Below are 22,500 nucleotides of genomic sequence, written 5' to 3' on the forward strand. Positions count from 1 at the left end.
GGTGAGATGTGGGGAGAGAGGTGGGGTGAGATGTGATGTGGGGAGAGAGGTGAGGTGAGGTGAGATGTGGGGAGAGAGGTGGGGTGAGATGTGGGGAGAGAGGTGAGGTGAGATGTGGGGAGAGAGAAGAGGTGAGATGTGGGGAGAGAGGTGAGGTGAGATGTGGGGAGAGAGGTGAGGTGAGATGAGATGTGGGGAGAGAGGTGAGATGAGATGTGGGGAGAGAGGTGAGGTGAGATGTGGGGAGAGAGGTGAGGTGAGATGAGATGTGGGGAGAGGGTGAGATGAGATGTGGGGAGACGAGGGTGAGGTGAGATGTGGGGAGAGAGGTGAGGTGAGATGAGATGTGGGGAGAGAGGTGAGATGAGATGTGGGGAGAGAGGTGAGGTGAGGTGAGATGTGGGGAGAGAGGTGAGGTGAGATGTGGGGAGAGAGGTGGGGTGAGATGTGGGGAGAGAGGGTGAGGTGAGATGTGGGGAGAGAGGTGAGGTGAGATGTGATGTGGGGAGAGAGGTGAGGTGAGGTGAGATGAGATGTGGGGAGAGAGGTGAGATGAGATGTGGGGAGAGAGGTGAGGTGAGATGTGATGTGGGGAGAGAGGTGAGGTGAGATGAGATGTGGGGAGAGAGGTGAGATGAGATGTGGGGAGAGAGGTGAGGTGAAATGTGATTGTGGGAGAGAGGTGAGGTGAGATGAGATGTGGGGAGAGAGAGAGATGAGATGAGATGAGATGAGATGTGGGGAGAGAGGTGAGGTGAGATGAGATGAGATGTGGGGAGAGAGGTGAGATGAGCTGAGATGTGGGGAGAGAGGTGAGATGAGATGTGGGGAGAGAGGTGAGGTGAGATGTGATGTGGGTAGAGAGGTGAGGTGAGATGAGGTGTGGGGAGAGAGTGAGTTGAGATGAGATGTGGGGAGAGAGGTGAGGTGAGATGTGATGTGGGGAGAGAGGTGAGGTGAGATGAGATGTGGGGAGAGAGGTTGAGGTGGAGGTGTGATGTGGGGAGAGAGGTGAGGTGAGATGTGATGTGGGGAGAGAGAGGTGAGGTGAGATGTGATGTGGGGAGAGAGGGTGAGGTGAGATGAGATGTGGGGAGAGAGGTGAGGTGAGGTGAGATGAGATGTGGGGAGAGAGGTGAGCTGAAGTGAGGTGAGATGTGGGGTGAGATGTGGGGTGAGATAAGGTGTGGGGTGGAGTGTGTGGTGACATGAGGTGTGGGGTGAGGTGAGGTGGGGGTGAGGTGAGGTGAGGTGAGATGTGGGATGTGGGGTGAGATGAGGTGTGGGGTGGAGTGTGTGGTGAGATGATGAGGTGTGGGGTGAGGTGAGGTGGGGGTGAGATGAGATGTGGGGAGAGAGGTGAGGTGATGATGTGATGTGGGGAGAGAGGTGAGGTGAGGTGAGGTGTGGGGTGGAGTGTGTGGTGAGATGAGGTGTGGGGTGAGGTGAGGTGGGTGGGGTGGGTGAGGTGAGGTGAGGTGAGATGTGGGATGTGGGGTGAGATGAGGTGTGGGGTGGAGTGTGTGGTGAGATGAGGTGTAGGGTGAGGTGAGGTGGGGTGAGGGGTGTGGGTGAGGTGAGGTGAGGTGAGATGTGGGATGTGGGGTGAGATGAGGTGTATTGGGTGGTGTGGTGGGGTGAGGTGAGGTGTATTGGGTGGTGTGGTGGGGTGAGGTATGGGGTGAGGTGAGGTGTATTGGGTGGTGTGGTGGGGTGAGGTATGGGTGAGGTGAGGTGTATTGGGTGGTGTGGTGGGGTGAGGTGAGGTATGGGATGTGGTGAGGTGAGGTATGGGGTGAGGTGAGGTGAGGTGTATTGGGTGTGTGGTGGGGTGAGGTATGGGGTGAGGTGAGGTGTATTGGGTGGTGTGGTGAGGTGAGGTATGCGGTGAGGTGAGGTGTATTGGGTGGTGTGGTGAGGTGAGGTATGGGGTGAGGTGAGGTATGGGGTGAGGTGAGTGTATTGGGTGGTGTGGTGAGGTGAGGTATGTGGTGAGGTGAGGTGTATTGGGTGGTGTGGTGAGGTATGTGGTGAGGTGAGGTATGGGGTGAGGTGAGGTGTAATGGGTGGTGTGGTGAGGTGAGGTATGGGGTGTGTGAGGTGAGGTATGGGGTGAGGTGAGGTGTATTGGGTGGTGTGGTGAGGTGAGGTATGGGGTGGGTGAGGTGTATTGGGTGGTGTGGTGAGGTGTGGTATGGGGTGAGGTGAGGTGTATTGGGTGGTGTGGTGTGGTGTGGGTGAGGTGAGGTATGTGGTGAGGTGAGGTGTATTGGGTGGTGTGGTGTGGTGTGGTGGGGTGAGGTGTATTGGGTGGTGTGGTGAGGTGAGGTATGGGGTGAGGTGAGGTATGGGGTGAGGTGTATTGGGTGGTGTGGTGAGGTGAGGTATGTGGTGAGGTGAGGTATGGGGTGTGGTGAGGTGTATTGGGTGGTGTGGTGTGGTGAGGTGAGGTGTATTGGGTGGTGTGGTGTGGTGAGGTGTGGTGAGGTGAGGTGAGGTGTATTGGGTGGTGTGGTGTGGTGTGGTGAGGTGAGGGTATTGGGTGGTGTGGTGTGGTGAGGTGAGGTATGGTGTGAGGTGAGGTGAGGTGTATTGGGTGGTGTGGTGAGGTGAGGTATTGGGTGGTGAGGTGTATTGGGTGGTGTGGTGTGGTGTGGTGAGGTGAGGTGAGGTATGGGGTGAGGTGTATTGGGTGGTGTGGTGGGGTGAGGTATGGGGTGAGGTGAGGTATATTGGGTGGTGTGGTGGGGTGAGGTGTGGGGTGAGATGAGGTGTATTGGGTGGTGTGGTGGGGTGAGGTATGGGGTGAGGTGAGGTGTATTGGGTGGTGTGGTATGGTGAGGTGAGGTGAGGTATGGGGTGAGGTGAGGTGTATTGGGTGGTGTGGTGAGGTGAGGTATTGGGTGGTGAGGTGTATTGGGTGGTGTGGTGTGGTGTGGTGTGGTGAGGTGAGGTATGGGGTGAGGTGTATTGGGTGGTGTGGTGGGGTGAGGTATGGGGTGAGGTGAGGTGTATTGGGTGGTGTGGTGAGGTGAGGTGTGGGGTGAGATGAGGTGTATTGGGTGGTGTGGTGGGGTGAGGTGAGGTGTATTGGGTGGTGTGGTGAGGTATGGGGTGAGGTGTATTGGGTGGTGTGGTGAGGTGAGGTGAGGTATGGGGTGAGGTGTATTGGGTGGTGTGGTGAGGTGAGGTATGGGGTGGTGTGGTGAGGTGAGGTGTGGGGTGGAGTGTGTGGTGAGATGAGGTGTGGGGTGAGGTGAGGTGGGGTGAGGGGTGTGGGTGAGGTGAGGTGAGATGTGGGATGTGGGGTGAGATGAGGTGTATTGGGTGGTGTGGTGGGGTGAGGTATGGGGTGGGGTGTATTGGGTGGTGTGGTGGGGTGAGGTGTATTGGATGGTGTGGTGAGGTGTGGTATGGGGTGAGGTGTATTGGGTGGTGTGGTGAGGTGAGGTATGGGGTGAGGTGTATTGGGTGGTGTGGTGGGGTGAGGAATGGGGTGGGGTGAGGTATGGGGTGAGGTATGGGGTGAGGTGAGGTATGTGGTGAGGTGAGGTATGGGGTGAGATAAGGTGTATTGGGTGGTGAGGTGAGGTGAGGTATGGGGTGAGATGTATTTATATGTGTGCAGCAGAGGTGATTTGTAATCTTCTCTCGTGAAGAAACAGCCAGAGACTTGTAACCCCAAATGTCGCCCTCGGACCTAGAGAAGAGCCTTTTTTTCCTAATGGTTGAGGTATTGGGGTTGGTGAAAACCCATATCCAATACCCAGCGCCGACACTGACAAGCTCCCTCCTCCTTATCTCCTGAAGGTGTTGGAGGACCATATTATCCCCAATTGTTTATTCCATGTGTTGTCTGTTCACACTGCTATGCTTTATCTTGGCCAGGTCGCAGTTGCAAATGAGAACTTGTTCTCAACTAGCCTACCTGGTTAAATAAAGGTGTTCTCAACTAGCCTACCTGGTGAAATAAAGGTGAAATAAATAAAATAAATAAAATAAAAATATCTCTTTATCTGTCTCTGATTCAGAGGGGTTGGTGAAAACCCATATCCAATACCCAGCGCCGACACTGACAAGCTCCCTCCTCCTCATCTCCTGAAGGTGTTGGAGGACCATATTATATCTCTTTATCTGTCTCGGATTCAGAGGGGTTAAATGCATTCAGTTGTACGACCTTTCCCCCTTTGTGTCACTAGTCTTGTCTTGGGAGTTGTGAGATCGGTTTTGACGTCTTCTCTCTTCTTTACAGGGTGACATCCAGCAGCTGCTGATTGTGGCCGACCCGCGGGCAGCGTATGACTACTGTGAACACTACAGCCCCGACTGTGAAACGCCTCACCAGGAGCAGCCACAGGCACAGGAACCAGAGGATGAGGTATGGAGGGAGGGAGGGAGGGAGGGAGGGAGGGAGGGAGGGAGGGAGGGAGAGAGGGAGGGAGGGAGGGAGGGAGAGGGGGGGAAGGAAGGAAGGATGGAAGGAAGGATGGAAGGAAAGTGAGGGAGGGGAGAGAGCGAGAGCGAGAAGGAAGGAAGGAAGAAAAGGGAGGGAGGGAGGGAGGGAGGGAGGGAGGGAGGGAGGGAGGGAGGGAGGGAGGGAGGGAGGAATAGAGAGAGGGGAGAGAGAGAGAGGATAGGAGAGAGGGAGAGGGAGGAAGTGGTGAAGGAGGAAGGCCATCTGGCCTCACCAGGAGGAAAAGGTCAGTATATGGGTGAGTGAAGGATGAAAGCAGGAGGGATGGTAGTGAGGGAGAGAGGGTGGGGGTTTTGTGTTCAGGTAATGTGAGCTGGATACTTCTATAAAATGTGTGTTGTCCATGAAAGACTATCTTTAAATCCTCCTCATTTGAAGACATATTACACAGTAATTTATAGACTTGAACAGTGTGAGTTAATCCCACTGTATCCTGACAACGAGTAGTAGCTCAAAGCCTACCTCTGTGCATCTCAGAGCCTGCCAATCTAGTAAGGTAAAAACATGTAGTGACTTGCCAACGGGAACATTTTGACAAGATTCACATGTGAAATAAATGTCTTCAATCTATTTTGACCTATTTCTTCTCTGTCGTACGATCATATTTCAAGATGAACACTGATGCTTTTATCATCGTTGTCTAATTTTTGTTTTATGCCAACTGGCTCCAACTCCATGTAAATCCCCAACTGGCTCCAACTCCATGTAAATCCCCAACTGGCTCCAACTCCATGTAAATCCCCAACTGGCTTCAACTCCATGTAAATCCCCAACTGGCTCCAACACCATGTAAATCCCCAACTGGCTCCAACACCATGTAAATCCTCAACTGGCTCCAACTCCATGTAAATCCCCAACTGGCTCCAACACCATGTAAATCCTCAACTGGCTCCAACTCCATGTAAATCCCCAACTGGCTCCAACACCATGTAAATCCCCAACTGGCTCCAACACCATGTAAATCCCCAACTGGCTCCAACACCATGTAAATCCCCAACTGGTTCCAACACCATGTAAATCCCCAACTGGCTCCAACTCCATGTAAATCCCCAACTGGCTTCAACTCCATGTAAATCCCCAACTGGCTTCAACTCCATGTAAATCCCCAACTGGCTTCAACTCCATGTAAATCCCCAACTGGCTTCAACTCCATGTAAATCCCCAACTGGCTTCAACTCCATCTAAATCCCCCAACTGGCTTCAACTCCATGTAAATCCCCAACTGGCTTCAACTCCATGTAAATCCCCCAAACCATCCACAACTATCCACTCTGCAAAGCTTCATTCTTCAACCAAATCCACACACTCAAAATGTAATGATGTCAAGGCTTCTCTCCAAATGGCACCCTATTCCCTTACATAGTGCACTACTTTGACCAGAGCTCAGTGTGCCCTTGTCAAAATAGGTGCACTATGTAGTGAATAGGCTGACATTTTGGGAAGCAGAATATGTAGTGTGATATTCAGATATCATCCTGATGGAAAACGCTGACATTTTCCTATTCCACTATATGACCTCACACTAGAAACTTTCCTCCCTTTTTCTGCCACAAAATATGATCCTCTACTTTGCTGTGTGTGTGTGTGTGTGTGTGTGTGTGTGTGTGTGTGTGTGTGTGTGTGTGTGTGTGTGTGTGTGTGTGTGTTGTGTGAGAGAGAGAGGTCTCAGTGATTTATACCTATAATGACCGCACCAGGTTCAGGAGTCTTGGAGCTCAGCTCTCCTTCCCTGGGATCACACACACATACACACACACACACACACACACACACACACACACACACACACACACACACACACACACACACACACACACACACCACACACCACACACCACACACCACACACACACACACACACACACACACACACACACACACACACACACACACACACACACACACACACACACACCCCCCCCCACATCCTGGGAAATGTAAGCATTATATGTCCAATACCTGGAAAACCAACTACTGCTACTGGACGCCCTGTCCAATACCTGGAAAACCAACTACTGGACGCCCTGTCCAACACCTGGAAAACCAACTACTGGACGCCCTGTCCAACACCTGGAAAACCAACTACTGGACGCCCTGTCCAACACCTGGAAAACCAACTACTGCTACTGGACGCCCTGTCCAATACCTGGAAAACCAACTACTGGACGCCCTGTCCAATACCTGGAAAACCAACTACTGGACGCCCTGTCCAATACCTGGAAAACCAACTACTGGACGCCCTGTCCAATACCTGGAAAACCAACTACTGCTACTGGACGCCCTGTCCAATACCTGGAAAACCAACTACTGGACGCCCTGTCCAACACCTGGAAAACCAACTACTGCTACTGGACGCCCTGTCCAATACCTGGAAAACCAACTACTGGACGCCCTGTCCAACACCTGGAAAACCAACTACTGCTGCTAGGAGTTATAACGTCGCTGTCTCTATTCTGGTCACAGATCTATTGGTGCAGATGTATAACCAACTGGCTAGCCCATCAAGCCTGGTCCCAAGCTGTTCAACAACACTAATTAGAAAACAGGTAGCATTAAAAGACAAGTGAGATGATAGAGACACTATATAGGCCTCTTCTACATTATACAAATATAAAAAAGCAATAGTTATTATTATATTATTAACCAATCAGGTGTTTCTGTTGATCAAATGACCTTTGGAAAGGAACAAGGTTAGGCGGGTTGAAAGGATGAAGGGATTGAGGGACATAAAGGTCAGGGGGTTCAATGTTTATAGAATGACTTTGACCCTGACCTTTACCAGAGATACCCTGGCCACCCGCCCACCCCATGATGCTTTGCAATACCCAGACACACGCCTGGAGACAGACACATGCAACAGCGGAGAGGCAGGAAAGAGAAGAGGGATGGAGGGAGAGGCGGAGTCTTTTATGAGCACACTTCAATATTTATCTCTTTCATCAAACTCTCTGGCCTGTGGTGGTGAATTCTTCAGGCTTGGTCAGGCTCTCCAACTTCATAAATATAATATATCGGTTTCCGCTCTCTCTCTCTTCTTTTTCTCTCTCTCTCTCTCTCTCTCTCTCTCTCTCTCTCTCTCTCTCTCTCATATCTCTCTCATATTTCTCTCTCTCTCTCTTCCTTGTCCAGGGAAACCCAAGGCAGTCAGCCAGCCCATCGCGCCTTCGGTCTTATATTATTTTTGATGAGTTCATCAGTTGAACTGGGACTAATATGAATCTGTCCCTTCTGATAGAGATAGAGTATCAGCCTCTGTTTTGACTGGACACCAGTTGTTTGAATGGCACCCTACGGGCCCTGGTCAAAAAAAAGAAGTGCACTATATAGGGATTAGGATTTCATTTGGGATGCACACCTTAGCCTGTCAACTTTCATCTGCCTTCTGTCTGTTTTTTTTTTGACTGGACCAAATCTTTTTATTCAGGGAGGGGAAAAGTTGAAGAAGTTTCTCTCTTTATGTCTTTCCAAGTGTTTACAGGCTGTTTCCCGTAACTGAACTGAAGCCCTGTATCTTCTTCTGTATTTACATCCCCTGCTATCTTTAGGTTGCCCATAAGGTTTCACCTATAAACACACAGGCACTTTCATTTGTAACTATTTTTGTTACCAGGCGTTTCCCAGACATGCCACTATGCAAATGTTATACCATTAACATGTAATCCATTTAGCTATTTAAAAAAATATATATATATATATATTGAAAAGTAATTCCGACTTATACATATTAGTCATTTAGCAGATGCTCTTATCCTGAACAACTTACAGTCAGTTCATTCACCTTAACATGTCATGGTGGGACAACCACATATCACAGGGATAGAAAGTACATTTTACCTCAATATCATAGCTATTAGTAGAGTCATAGCTAGGGGGGGGGTCAAGTCCTGGTTAAGTGCTGTGGGGGTCGGTAGAGTCATAGCTAGAAGGGGGTGGGGGGGGGGGGGTCAAGTCCTGGTTAAGGGCTGTGGGGGTCGGTAGAGTCATAGCTAGAAGGGGGTGGGGGGGGGGGGTCAAGTCCTGGTTAAGGGCCGTGGGGGTCGGTAGAGTCATAGCTAGCAGGGGGTGGGGGGGGGGGGGGGGGGGGGGGTCAAGTGCAAGTGCTGGTTAAGTTATTTATATATATATATAGGAACGAGACGTGTTCTCTCTCCTAGAGATGAATGTACTTTGGTGTGAAAAGTGCAAATCAAACCCAGAACAACAGCAAAGGACCTTGTGATGATGCTGGAGGAAACAGGTACAAAACTATCTATATCCACAGTAAAACGAGTCCTATATGTACATAACCTGAATGGCCGCTCAGCAAGGAAGAAGCCACTGCTCCAAAACCACCATAAAAAAAGCCAGACTACGGTTTGCAACTGCACATGGGGACAAAGATTATACTTTTTGGAGACATTTCCTCTGGTCTGATGAAACAAAAATAGAATTGTTTGGCCATAATGACCATTGTTATGTTTGGAGGAAAAAGGGAGAGGCTTGCAAGCCGAAGAACACCATCCCAACCATGAAGCACAGGGGTGGCAGCATCATGTTGTGGGGGTGCTTTGCTGCAGGAGGGACTGGTGCACTTCACAAAATAGATGGCATCATGAGGGAGGAAAATTATGTGGACATATTGATGTAACATCTCAAGACATCAGTCAGGAAGTTAAAGCTTGGACGCAAATGGGTCTTCCAATTGAACAATGACCCCAAGCATACTTCCAAAGTAAGATGGCAAGATGGCTTAAGGAGAACAAAGTGAAGGTATTGGAGTGGCCATCACAAAGCCCTGACCTCAATCCTATAGAAAATGTGAGGGCAGAACTGAAAAGGCGTGTGCGAGCAAGGAGGCCTACAAACCTGACTCAGTTACACCAGCTCTGTCAGGAGGAATGGGCCAATATTTACCCAATGTATTGTGGGAAGCTTGTGGAAGGCTACCCTTAACGTTTGATCCAAGTTAAACAAATTAAAGGCAATGCTACCAAATACTAATTGAGTGTATGTAAACTTCTGACCCACTGGGAATGTGATGAAAGAAATGAAAGCTGAAATAAATCATTCTCATCATATGAACCCCATTGGTCACAACAATACCCTCCCTATAAAATCACCCCCCCCCCCAATATTAAATTACAGTACTTTCCAACAGCATGATGCGGTGGAGGCAAGGAGGTTAATAAAGTACTATAGAGGGTATAGTACTATAGAGTACTATAGAGGATATAGTACTATAGAGGGTATAGTACTATAGAGTACTATAGAGGGTATAGTACTATAGAGGGTATAGTACTATAGATGATATAGTACTATAGAGGATTTAGTACTATAGAGGGTATAGTACTATAGAGGATTTAGTACTATAGAGGATATAGTACTATAGAGTACTATAGAGGATATAGTACTATAGAGGGTATAGTACTATAGATGATATAGTACTATAGAGGATATAGTACTATAGAGGGTATAGTACTATAGAGGATATAGTACTATAGAGGATTTAGTACTATAGAGGATATAGTTCTATAGATGATATAGTACTATAGAGGATTTAGTACTATAGAGGATATAGTACTATAGAGGATTCAGTACTATAGAGGATATAGTACTATAGAGGATTTAGTACTATAGAGGATATAGTTCTATAGATGATATAGTACTATAGATGATATAGTACTATAGAGGATATAGTACTATAGAGGATATAGTACTATAGAGGATATAGTACTATAGAGGATTTAGTACTATAGAGCATTTAGTACTATAGAGGATGTAGTACTATAGAGGGTATAGTACTATAGAGGATATAGTACTATAGAGGATTTAGTACTATAGAGGATATAGTACTGTAGAGGGTATAGTACTATAGAGGGTATAGTACTATAGAGGGTATAGTACTATAGAGGGTATAGTACTATAGATGATATAGTACTATAGAGGGTATAGTACTATAGAGGATATAGTACTATAGAGGATATAGTACTATAGAGGATATAGTACTATAGAGGATATAGTACTATAGAGGGTATAGTACTATAGAGGATATACTACTATAGAGTACTATAGATGATATAGTACTATAGAGTACTATAGATGATATAGTACTATAGAGGGTATAGTACTATAGATGATATAGTTCTATAGAGGATATAGTACTATAGAGGATTTAGTACTATAGAGGATTTAGTACTATAGAGGATATAGTACTATAGAGGATATACCACTATAGAGAATATAGTACTATAGAGGATATAGTACTATAGAGGATATAGTACTATAGAGGATATAGTACTATAGAGTACTATAGATTATATAGTACTATAGAGTACTATAGATGATATAGTACTATAGAGGATATAGTAGTATAGAGGATATAGTACTATAGAGGGTATAGTACTTTAGAGGATTTAGTACTATAGAGGATATAGTACTATAGAGGATATACTACTATAGAGAATATAGTACTATAGAGGATATAGTACTATAGAGGATATAGTACTATAGAGGATATAGTACTATAGATTATATAGTACTATAGAGTACTATAGATGATATAGTACTATAGAGGATATAGTAGTATAGAGGATATAGTACTATAGAGGGTATAGTACTATAGAGGATTTAGTACTATAGAGGATATAGTACTATAGAGGATATACTACTATAGAGAATATAGTACTATAGAGGATATAGTACTATAGAGGATATAGTACTATAGAGGATATAGTACTATAGAGTACTATAGATGATATAGTACTATAGAGTACTATAGATGATATAGTACTATAGAGGATATAGTAGTATAGAGGATATAGTACTATAGAGGGTATAGTACTATAGAGGATATAGTACTATAGAGGGTATGGTACTATAGAGGGTATAGTACTATAGATGATATAGTACTATAGAGGATAAAGTACTATAGAGGATATAGTACTATAGAGGGTAAAGTACTATAGAGGATATAGTACTATAGAGGATATAGTACTATAGATGATATAGTACTATAGAGGATTTAGTACTATAGATGATATAGTACTATAGAGGATTTAGTACTATAGAGGATATAGTTCTATAGATGATATAGTACTATAGAGGATTTAGTACTATAGAGGATATAGTTCTATAGAGGATATAGTACTATAGAGGATATAGTACTGTAGAGGGTATAGTACTATAGAGGGTATAGTACTATAGAGGGTATAGTACTATAGAGGGTATAGTACTATAGATGATATAGTACTATAGAGGGTATAGTACTATAGAGGATATAGTACTATAGAGGATATAGTACTATAGAGGGTATAGTACTATAGAGGATATACTACTATAGAGTACTATAGATGATATAGTACTATAGAGTACTATAGATGATATAGTACTATAGAGGGTATAGTACTATAGATGATATAGTTCTATAGAGGATATAGTACTATAGAGGATTTAGTACTATAGAGGATTTAGTACTATAGAGGATATAGTACTATAGAGGATATAGTACTATAGAGGATATAGTACTATAGAGGATATAGTACTATAGAGGATATAGTACTATAGAGGATATAGTACTATAGAGGATATAGTACTATAGAGGATATAGTACTATAGAGGATATAGTACTATAGAGGATATAGTACTATAGAGTACTATAGATGATATAGTACTATAGAGTACCAATGATGATATAGTACTATAGAGGATATAGTAGTATAGAGGATATAGTACTATAGAGGGTATAGTACTATAGAGGATATAGTACTATAGAGGGTATAGTACTATAGAGGGTATAGTACTATAGATGATATAGTACTATAGAGGGTATAGTACTATAGAGGATATAGTACTATAGAGGATAAAGTACTATAGAGGATATAGTACTATAGAGGATAAAGTACTATAGAGGATATAGTACTATAGAGGATAAAGTACTATAGAGGATATTGTACTATAGAGGATATAGTACTATAGCTGATATAGTACTATAGAGGATTTAGTACTATAGATGATATAGTACTATAGAGGATTTAGTACTATAGAGGATATAGTTCTATAGAGGATATAGTACTATAGAGGATTTAGTACTATAGAGGATATAGTACTATAGAGGATATAGTACTTTAGAAGATGTAGTACTATAGAGAATGCATCACACCTGCTCCCGCTCTTCCCCAAATTGGCGCTCGAGGGCGCCAGGTTCCCCGACATTACGCACTCCTGCCATCTTCATTACACACACACACCCACCGCCCCCCCCCCCCCACTCACCTGGACTCAATCACCTCTGTCATTACCTCCCCCTATATCTGTCTGATTCCCCGCCCTGTTCCCCCTCTTCTGGATTGATTGCCACATGTCCTCGTTTACCCGTGTGCTGACGCTGTTCCTGTCCTGTTAGCTGTCTGTTCTTCATTAAATGTTCAACTCCATCGTACCTGCTTCTCATCTCCAGCATCGGTCATTTTACAGTATGGCATTTTTACAGTATGGCATTTTTACAGTATGGCATTTTTACAGTATGGCATTTTACAGTATGGCATTTTTACAGTATGGCATTTTACAGTATGGCATTTTTACAGTATGGCATTTTTACAGTATAGCATTTTTACAGTATGGCATTTTTACAGTATGGCATTTTTACAGTATGGCATTTTTACAGTATAGCATTTTTACAGTATGGCATTTTTACAGTATAGCATTTTTACAGTATGGCATTTTTACAGTATGGCATTTGATATTGATTTTTGTTTTGTTAGAGAGCATAGTTGTTTGGGAACTGTCTGAAAAACATCACTCGTCTCAGTCAAAGCCATGTACATATGAAGAATGTGACATATCATAGTATCCTGTTTTTTATGTATTGAGAAAAAAAAGGAATACCGTATTTGTATGTGTGTACTAACTGGGTTTACCTGTCTGGTTGCCTGTCCCTTCTCTCCCGTCCAGTACAATTCATACGACCTAGAGTACAGTGAGGTCTATGACTACAGTGAAGGAGGAGTGGCCACTGAATCTGCCCCAACCGAAGGAGCACCTGCACCTGAGGTAAAAACACGCCCCTACAAAAGGAGTTAATGACATCTCCACTTAGTGGAGGCGATTTATATCTAGTCTTATATCTAACGTAGTTATAGATATGGGGCGGCAGGGTAGCCTAGTGGTTAGAGCAACCGGAAGGTTGCAAGTTCAAACCCCCAAGCTGACAAGGTACAAATCTGTCGTTCTGCCCCTGAACAGGCAGTTAACCCCACTGTTCCTAGGCCGTCATTGAAAATAAGAATTTGTTCTTCACTGACTTGCATGGTTAAATAAGGGTCAAATTTAAATTAAAAAATACACGTATAGTCATAATATCTGAATATGTTCGCTTTACTTAGTGGGTAGTGGGTAATTACTGAGTAACTAACGGTGTTACAAAATGGTTGGAAGACATCGATGTGTCTCTGAGGTGAGTATAGAAGTTTAATTTCTCATGTTGATTGATGCTGTAGTGATTGTTTATGAGTCGTTATCATCCCAGTATTTAACAAAAAAAACTTTTCCTTCTTCTTTCTTGTGTTTTATCGTGAATGTACAGGCAGATGCTGTGGTTGCAGATGCTGTGGATGGAGATGCTGTGGATGGAGATGCTGTGGATGGAGAATACACAGGCTATGACTATGGCACGGTGGACATCGCTCAACCGGCTGAGAACCCTACAGACTCAACCGCTCCAATGGTACATACTTCTTCATGTTTAATGACACTTTTATCACCTAATGTTAGGTTATTCACTAAATGTGTGGTCATTCACTAAATGTTAGGTCATTCACTAAATGTTAGGTTATTCACTAAATGTGTGGTCATTCACTAAATGTTAGGTCATTCACTAAATGTTAGGTTATTCACTAAATGTGTGGTCATTCACTAAATGTTAGGTACTTCACTAAATGTTAGGTTATTCACTAAATGTGTGGTCATTCACTAAATGTTAGGTACTTCACTAAATGTGTGGTCATTCACTAAATGTTAGGTCATTCACTAAATGTTAGGTCATTCACTAAATGTTAGGTCATTTACTAAATGTTAGGTTTTTCACTAAATGTTAGGTTATTTACTAAATGTATGTTCATTCACTAAACTACAGAGTTTATCTCAGTTGTCTGTGTCCCAAATTGCACCCTATATTCCGTATGTAGCGTACTACTTGTGACCCGAGCCTGTGGTTCTTATCATCAGTAGTGCACTACATAGGGAACAGGGTGCCTATAAGACACAGGCCATGTCTTTCTCTAAAGGAGGATGGACTTCCTGGTCCCATCAAAGTAAAAAACGATGATCCAAAATGGCGGAACAATTTGAAAGCATGTGTGATTATTCCAACAGCTGAGCCGCCAGACAGAGAGACATCGATGTTACATATGGAGGTTGATGTATGTGGTATCTGAAATGTCAGAACGCTTGCCAATAACACATGATTTAATATGAATACCTGATGTTATATTCTGGTGAGAACATTTTCCTGTCTCCATTATTTCCGAGGCCAATTTGGATACGATGAAATGGCTGGTAAATACTGAGGCATGGTGTATTGTATTCTCAAAGAGATTGTTTAAAAAGTTAGATTTAAAACGCTTTTAAAAGCAGCTCAGTGCTAAAAACAAACAGGTTGTCCTTATGCGGAAACTTATTTTTGAACCTTTCTGAACTCATCATCTAATTTAGAAATGACAAAGCCCTCAGCTTGCGATCTCCGAGTTAAATTACTAGATATTACAAAGATCAAAGAACAAACGATGTTAAAATGATGGATGGTCTTTTTCCTTGGAGACACAAAAAACCCTGTGTGGCGTTTTTAAACTGTTTCCAACATGGACCCTATTACCGATAGGTCTCTGGTCAAAAGTAATGCACTATGTAGGGAATTGTTATGGAAACAGTCCTAACAGGTGTAAAACACAGAGACAGGAAACAATCACCCACCAGATACCTAAAGAATATGGCTGCCTAAATATGGTTCCCAATCAGAGACAGGAAACAATCACCCACCAGATACCTAAAGAATATGGCTGCCTAAATATGGTTCCCAATCAGAGACAGGAAACAATCACCCACCAGATACCTAAAGAATATGGCTGCCTAAATATGGTTCCCAATCAGAGACAGGAAACAATCACCCACCAGATACCTAAAGAATATGGCTGCCTAAATATGGTTCCCAATCAGAGACAGGAAACAATCACCCACCAGATACCTAAAGAATATGGCTGCCTAAATATGGTTCCCAATCAGAGACAGGAAACAATCACCCACCAGATACCTAAAGAATATGGCTGCCTAAATATGGTTCCCAATCAGAGACAACGATAAACACCTGCCTCTGATTGAGAACCACTCTAGGCAACCATAGACTTACCTAGACAACTCTACTAAACACAACCCCATAAATCTAATAAACCCCTAGACAAGACAAGACACATAAATCACCCATGTCACACCCTGGCCTAACCAACATAATAAAGAAAACACAGAATACTAAGGCCAGGGCGTGACAGGAATAGGGTCCCATAGGGCTCTGGTCTAAAGTAGTGCACTATGTAGGGAATAGGGTCCCACAGGCCTCTGGTCTAAAGTAGTACACTATGTAGGGAATATGGTGCCCTTAAGCGACAGAAACAACTCTTAAATCTGATCTTGATATAAAATGAACTATTAAAACTCTGCCAGCTAATGAATTGTGAACAACGGGGTTCTTCCTATCTCCTCTTGTTTGTTGTGACCAATGGGGTTCTTCCTATCTCCTCTTGTTTGTTGTGACCAATGGGGTTCTTCCTATCTCCTCTTGTTTATTGTGACCAATGGGGTTCATCCTATCTCCTCTTGTTTGTTGTGACCAATGGGGTTCATCCTATCTCCTCTTATTTATTGTGACCAATGGGGTTCATCCTATCTCCTCTTGTTTGTTGTGACCAATGGGGTTCATCCTATCTCCTCTTATTTATTGTGACCAATGGGGTTCATCCTATCTCCTCTTGTTTGTTGTGACCAATGGGGTTCTTCCTATCTCCTCTTGTTTATTGTGACCAATGGGGTTCATCCTATCTCCTCTTGTTTGTTGTGACCAATGGGGTTCTTCCTATCTCCTCTTGTTTATTGTGTCCAATGGGGTTCTTCCTATCTCCTCTTGTTTATTGTGACCAATGGGGTTCTTCCTATCTCCTCTTGTTTGTTGTGACCAATGGGGTTCTTCCTATCTCCTCTTGTTTATTGTGACCAACGGGGTTCATCCTATCTCCTCTTGTTTGTTGTGACCAATGGGGTTCGTCCCATCTCCTCTTGTTTGTTGTGACCAATGGGGTTCATCCTATCTCCTCTTGTTTATTGTGACCAATGGGGTTCTTCCTATCTCCTCTTGTTTGTTGTGACCAATGGGGTTCATCCTATCTCCTCTTGTTTATTGTGACCAGCGGGGTAGTTTCCTGTAGTTTCCCCGTCTTCGTTTGAGATAAATCACATAAACGTAGCCCTTAATGAGAGACATTCAGGGGTAAAGTGAGACAATATGGATGCAATGCAACCAATGCATGTCATATATCTGCAACACATTATGGCACCGTTATGAGGGTGCCGGTGAACAAGTCTACACAACCCAGGACATGAATTAATTAATATAAAATAAAAGAGTTTTGAAGATGAGGAGAGACGAAAACAATGTCTGCGGTGAAGGAAGGTATTTTTGAAAATCAAATCAAATTGTATTTTTTTTATTGACCCGTTACAGTTAATCTAATGGAACAAAGTGTTTTTTTTTTTTACAACAGAATAATTTTCATAACATGAATAAATAAAATTTTTTTACTCAACTCATAGTTCTGTTGGTTGACCTGGAATTATGTTTTAAACACATTTTTCTACATCTCAGATTAAGATTATGATTTATTATGATTAAGATTATTATTTATTATTATTTATTATTATTTATTATTATTTATTATTATTTATTATTATTGAGATTATTATTTATTATTATTTATTATTATTTATTATTATTAAGATTATTATTTATTATTATTTATTATTATTTATTATTATTTATTATTATTTATTATTATTTATTATTATTGAGATTATTATGTATTATTATTTATTATTATTAAGATTATTATTTATTATTATTTATTATTATTTATTATTATTTATTATTATTTATTATTATTTATTATTATTGAGATTATTATGTATTATTATTTATTATTATTAAGATTATTATTTATTATTATTAAGATTATTATTTATTGTTATTAAGATTATTAAACTCTTTAACTAAAAAGCATGTTGGCCCGAAGGATCCTCTGTTGAAAATGTTTTTCCAGGAACAATACACTTAATCCATCACTGGGAATCCGGGCCCTCTGATGTAACCCTTGGTCATGTTTGTATGTGTAAATGTGTGATTAAGAAGAAAATAAAAACTCAAATAGATGAATGTTTTATTGTCACATACACCAGATAGGTGGAGTGAAATGTGTTGTTTTACAGTATGTAAAGTATGATAAATTTGTTTTGTCAGCATTCTGTCTAAACTAAGACTGGCCCTTGATTATTGTTGTCATACCATACATGACAACGATAATCAGGGATCTGAGATCAGATTAGTGGTCGTCTAAACTCATACAGATCTGAGATCAGACTAGTGGTCGTCTAAACTCATACAGATCTGAGATCAGACTAGTGGTCGTCTAAACTCATACAGATCTGAGATCAGACTAGTGGTCGTCTAAACTCATACAGATCTGAGATCAGACTAGTGGTCATCGAAACTCATACAGATCTGAGATCAGACTATTGGTCGTCGAAACTCATACAGATCTGAGATCAGACTAGTGGTCGTCTAAACTCGTACAGATCTGAGAACAGATTAGTGGTCGTCTAAACTCATACACATCTGAGATCAGACTAGTGGTGGTCTAAACTCATACAGATTTGAGATCAGACTAAAACAAATGTTTTTTAACTGTGATTCACAATCACATATTACTCTAAATAAGAGAAATAATGTGAAAGTTATTCAATAAGTTACGTATTCCCATGCTTTGTCCTCTCTCTAACCCCAACCCTCCATGTTCCCTCCCCTCCTCACAATGACCAATCAGAACTATGACGAGGAAATAGTTGATGATTACATCACAGGCGTGGAGAAGGTTGGCGCCGACCCTACGGCTGCCGCAGAAACCGGCTCAGACACCAAAGGTCCCGACCCCGGCGAGAACTCGTACGATTTTAAGGAGTATGATCTGAAGGAATATGGTGACACTAAGGAGATCGATATGAAACAGACGTACGAGTATGGGGATTATGGAGACTATGGCACTGGCGAGGCCAGACCCACCGCCTCTGTCTCGGCCTATGAGGATGAGTTTGGGCCGGGCATACCCGCTGAGACCGAGACAGAGTCTAGTGTAAGTACTGTACCTTTCGATACTCATACAGTGGCCTGAATGTACACACATTCATATCACAAAGACTAGTACGAGTACTGTAAGTTACTGTTAGATACTGGGTCAGTTACTGGGTCAGATAATAAGTCAGTTACTAAGTCAGTTTCTTGGTCAGTTACTAAGTCAATGACTGGGTCAGTTACTAAGTCAGTTACTAAGTCAGCTACTAAGTCAGTTACTAAGTCAGTTACTGGGTCAGTTACTAAGTCAGTTACTAAGTCAGTTACTAAGTCTGAGTCAGTTACTGGGTCAGTCGCTACGTTAGTGACTGGGTCAGTTACTAAGTCAGTTACTAAATCAGTTACAGGGTCAGTTACTGGGTCAGTTGCTAAGTCAGTAACTGGGTCAGTGATTGGGACAGTTACTAAGACAGTTGCTAAGTCAGCAAGTGGGTCAGTTACTTGGTCATTTACTAAGTCAGTTATTAAGTCAGTAACTGGATCAGTTACTAAGTCAGTTACTGGGTCAGTTACTGGGTCAGTTACTTGGTCAGTTACTAAGTTAGTTGCTAAGTCAGTTGCTAAGTCAGTTACTGGGTCAGTTACTTGGTCAGTTACTAAGTCAGTTACTGGGTCAGTTACTAAGTCAGTTGCTAAGTCAGTTACTGGGTCAGTTACTTGGTCAGTTACTAAGTTAGTTACTGAGTCAGTTACTGGGTCAGTTGCTAAGTCAATTACTACCTTTTCAGCAGTTTTACTAGCATTAGCGCAATGACATGCTAGCTGTTCCCATAGACTTCCAGTCATTAGACCACCGGCCATCTAAATGAATATATGGGGAACACTGTGTTCAGTTGACAACTCAGTCAAACATCAAGCAATATCTGATGTCTTTCACTGTTGTTTTCAGATGGGAGGAGGAGGATATGGTGGTGAGAAGGGAGAGAAAGGAGAACCCGCCATCGTTGAACCTGTAAGTCAAAGCCTGTATTACCGTATTACTGTATAACGAGGTTTTACTGTAGAACGGGGTATTACTGTAGAATGGGGTATTACTGTATAACTAGGTCAAATCACTACTGTGTAACTAGGTATTACTGTATAACTAGGTATTATCACTACTGTAGAACTAGGTATTACTGTAGAACTAGGTATTATCACAGTATAACTAGGTATTATCACTACTGTATAACTAGTTATTACTGTATAACTAGGTATTATCACTACTGTATAACTAGGTATTACTGTATAACTAGGTATTATCACAGTATAACTAGGTATTATCACTACTGTATAACTAGTTATTACTGTATAACTAGGTATTATGACTACTGTAGAACTAGGTATTACTGTATAACTAGGTATTACTGTATAACTAGGTATTATCACTACTGTAGAACTAGGTATTACTGTAGAACTAGGCATTACTGTAGAACTAGGTATTATCATAGTAAAACTAGGTATTATCACTACTGTAGAACTAGGTATTACTGTATAACTAGGTATTACTGTATAACTAGGTATTATCACTACTGTAGAACTAGGTATTACTGTAGAACTAGGTATTACTGTATAACTAGGTATTATCTCTACTGTAGAACGGGGTATTACTGTATAACTAGGTATTATCACTACTGTAGAACTAGGTATTACTGTATAACTAGGTATTATCTCTACTGTAGAATGGGGTATTACTGTATAACTAGGTATTAGTGTAGAACAAGGTATTACTGTATAACTAGGTAATATCACTACTGTGTAACTAGGTATTACTGTATAACTAGGTATTACCCTGGGGCGGCAGGGTAGCCTAGTGGTTAGAGCGTTGGACTAGTAACCGGAAGGTTGCATGTTCAAATCCCCGAGCTGACAAGGTACAAATATGTCGTTCTGCCCCTGAACAGGCAGTTAACCCACTGTTTCTAGGCCGTCATTGAAAATGAGAATTTGTTCTTATTAACTTACTTGCTTAGTTAAATAAAGGTAAAATGTAATTAAATTATCACTACTGTAGAACTAGGCATTACTGTAGAACTAGGTATTATCATAGTATAACTAGGTATTATCACTACTGTAGAATGAGGTATTACTGTATAACTAGGTATTACCGTATAACTAAGTATTATCACTACTATATTACTAGGTATTACTGTTTAACTAAGTATAACTAGGTATTAGACTTCCTGTCTAACTACTATTACTATATAACTTGGTATTACTGTATTTCTAGGTATTATCACTACGGTATTACTGTATTTCTAGGTATTATCACTGCTGTATAACTAGGTATTACTGTATAACTAGGTGTTATTATATAACTAGGTATTACTATATAACTAGGTAATACTGTAAAACTAGGTATTATCAACACTGTATATCAAATCAAAATAAAATCAAATGTATTTATATAACCCTTCGTACATCAGCTGATATCTCAAAGTGCTGTACAGAAACCCAGCCTAAAACCCCAAACAGCAAGCAATGCAGGTGTAAAAGCACGGTGGCTAGGAAAAACTCCCTAGAAAGGCCAAAACCTAGGAAGAAACCTAGAGAGGAACCAGGCTATGTGGGGTGGCCAGTCCTCTTCTGGCTGTGCCGTGTGGAGATTATAACAGAACATGGCCAAGATGTTAAAATGTTCATAAATGACCAGCATGGTCCAATAATAATAAGGCAGAACAGTTGAAACTGGAGCAGCAGCACGGCCAGGTGGACTGGGGACAGCAAGGCGTCATCATGTCAGGTAGTCCTGAGGCATGGTCCTAGGGCTCAGGTCCTCCGAGAGAGAGAAAGGAAGAAAGAGAGAAAGAAAGAATTAGAGAGAGCACACTTAAATTCACACAGGACACTGAATAGGACAGGAGAAGTACTCCAGATATAACACACTGACCCTAGCCCCCCGACACATAAACTACTGCAGCATAAATAGGAAGGGTCAGGAGACTCTGTGGCCCCATCCGAGGACACCCCCGGACTGGGCCAAACAGGAAGTATATAACCCTACCCACTTTGCCAAAGCACAGCCCCCACACCACTAGAGGGATATCTTCAACCACCAACTTACCATCCTGAGACAAAGCCGAGTATTGCCCACAAAGATCTCTGCCACAGCACAACCCAAGGGGGGGGCGCCAACCCAGACAGGAAGATCACATCAGTGACTCAACCCACTCAAGTGATGCACCCCTCCCAGGGACGGTATGAAAGAGCCCCAGTAAGCCAGTGACTCAGCCCCTGTAATAGGGTTAGAGGCAGAGAATCCCAGTGGAAAGAGGGGAACCGGCCAGGCAGAGACAGCAAGGGCGGTTCGTTGCTCCAGAGCCTTTCCGTTCACCTTCCCACTCCTGGGCCAGACTACACTCAATCATATGACCCACTGAAGAGATGAGTCTTCAGTAAAGACTTAAAGGTTGAGACCGAGTTTGCGTCTCTTACATGGGTAGGCAGACCATTCCATAAAAATGGAGCTCTATAGGAGAAAGCCCTGCCTCCAGCTGTTTGCTTAGAAATTCTAGGGACAATTAGGAGGCCTGCGTCTTGTGACCGTAGCGTACGTGTAGGTATGTACGGCAGGACCAGATCAGAGAGATAGGTAGGAGCAAGCCCATGTAATGCTTTGTAGGTTAGC

General features: G+C 42.7%; 1 protein-coding gene across 1 annotated transcript in view; it reads left to right on the forward strand.

The window, feature by feature from the left end:
• The window catches only part of LOC109881550 (collagen alpha-1(XI) chain-like), a 203,276-nt gene that overhangs the window by 56,038 nt on the left and 124,738 nt on the right, over positions 1-22,500 (forward strand). Inside the window, 5 exon segments of the mRNA XM_031809883.1 lie at positions 4,253-4,378; positions 13,403-13,501; positions 14,034-14,174; positions 18,589-18,894; positions 19,783-19,845. Of these exon segments, the coding sequence (XP_031665743.1) occupies positions 4,253-4,378; positions 13,403-13,501; positions 14,034-14,174; positions 18,589-18,894; positions 19,783-19,845 (735 nt within the window).

Source organism: Oncorhynchus kisutch, linkage group LG30 (genome assembly GCF_002021735.2).
Source record: "Oncorhynchus kisutch isolate 150728-3 linkage group LG30, Okis_V2, whole genome shotgun sequence".
Taxonomy (NCBI): domain Eukaryota; kingdom Metazoa; phylum Chordata; class Actinopteri; order Salmoniformes; family Salmonidae; genus Oncorhynchus; species Oncorhynchus kisutch.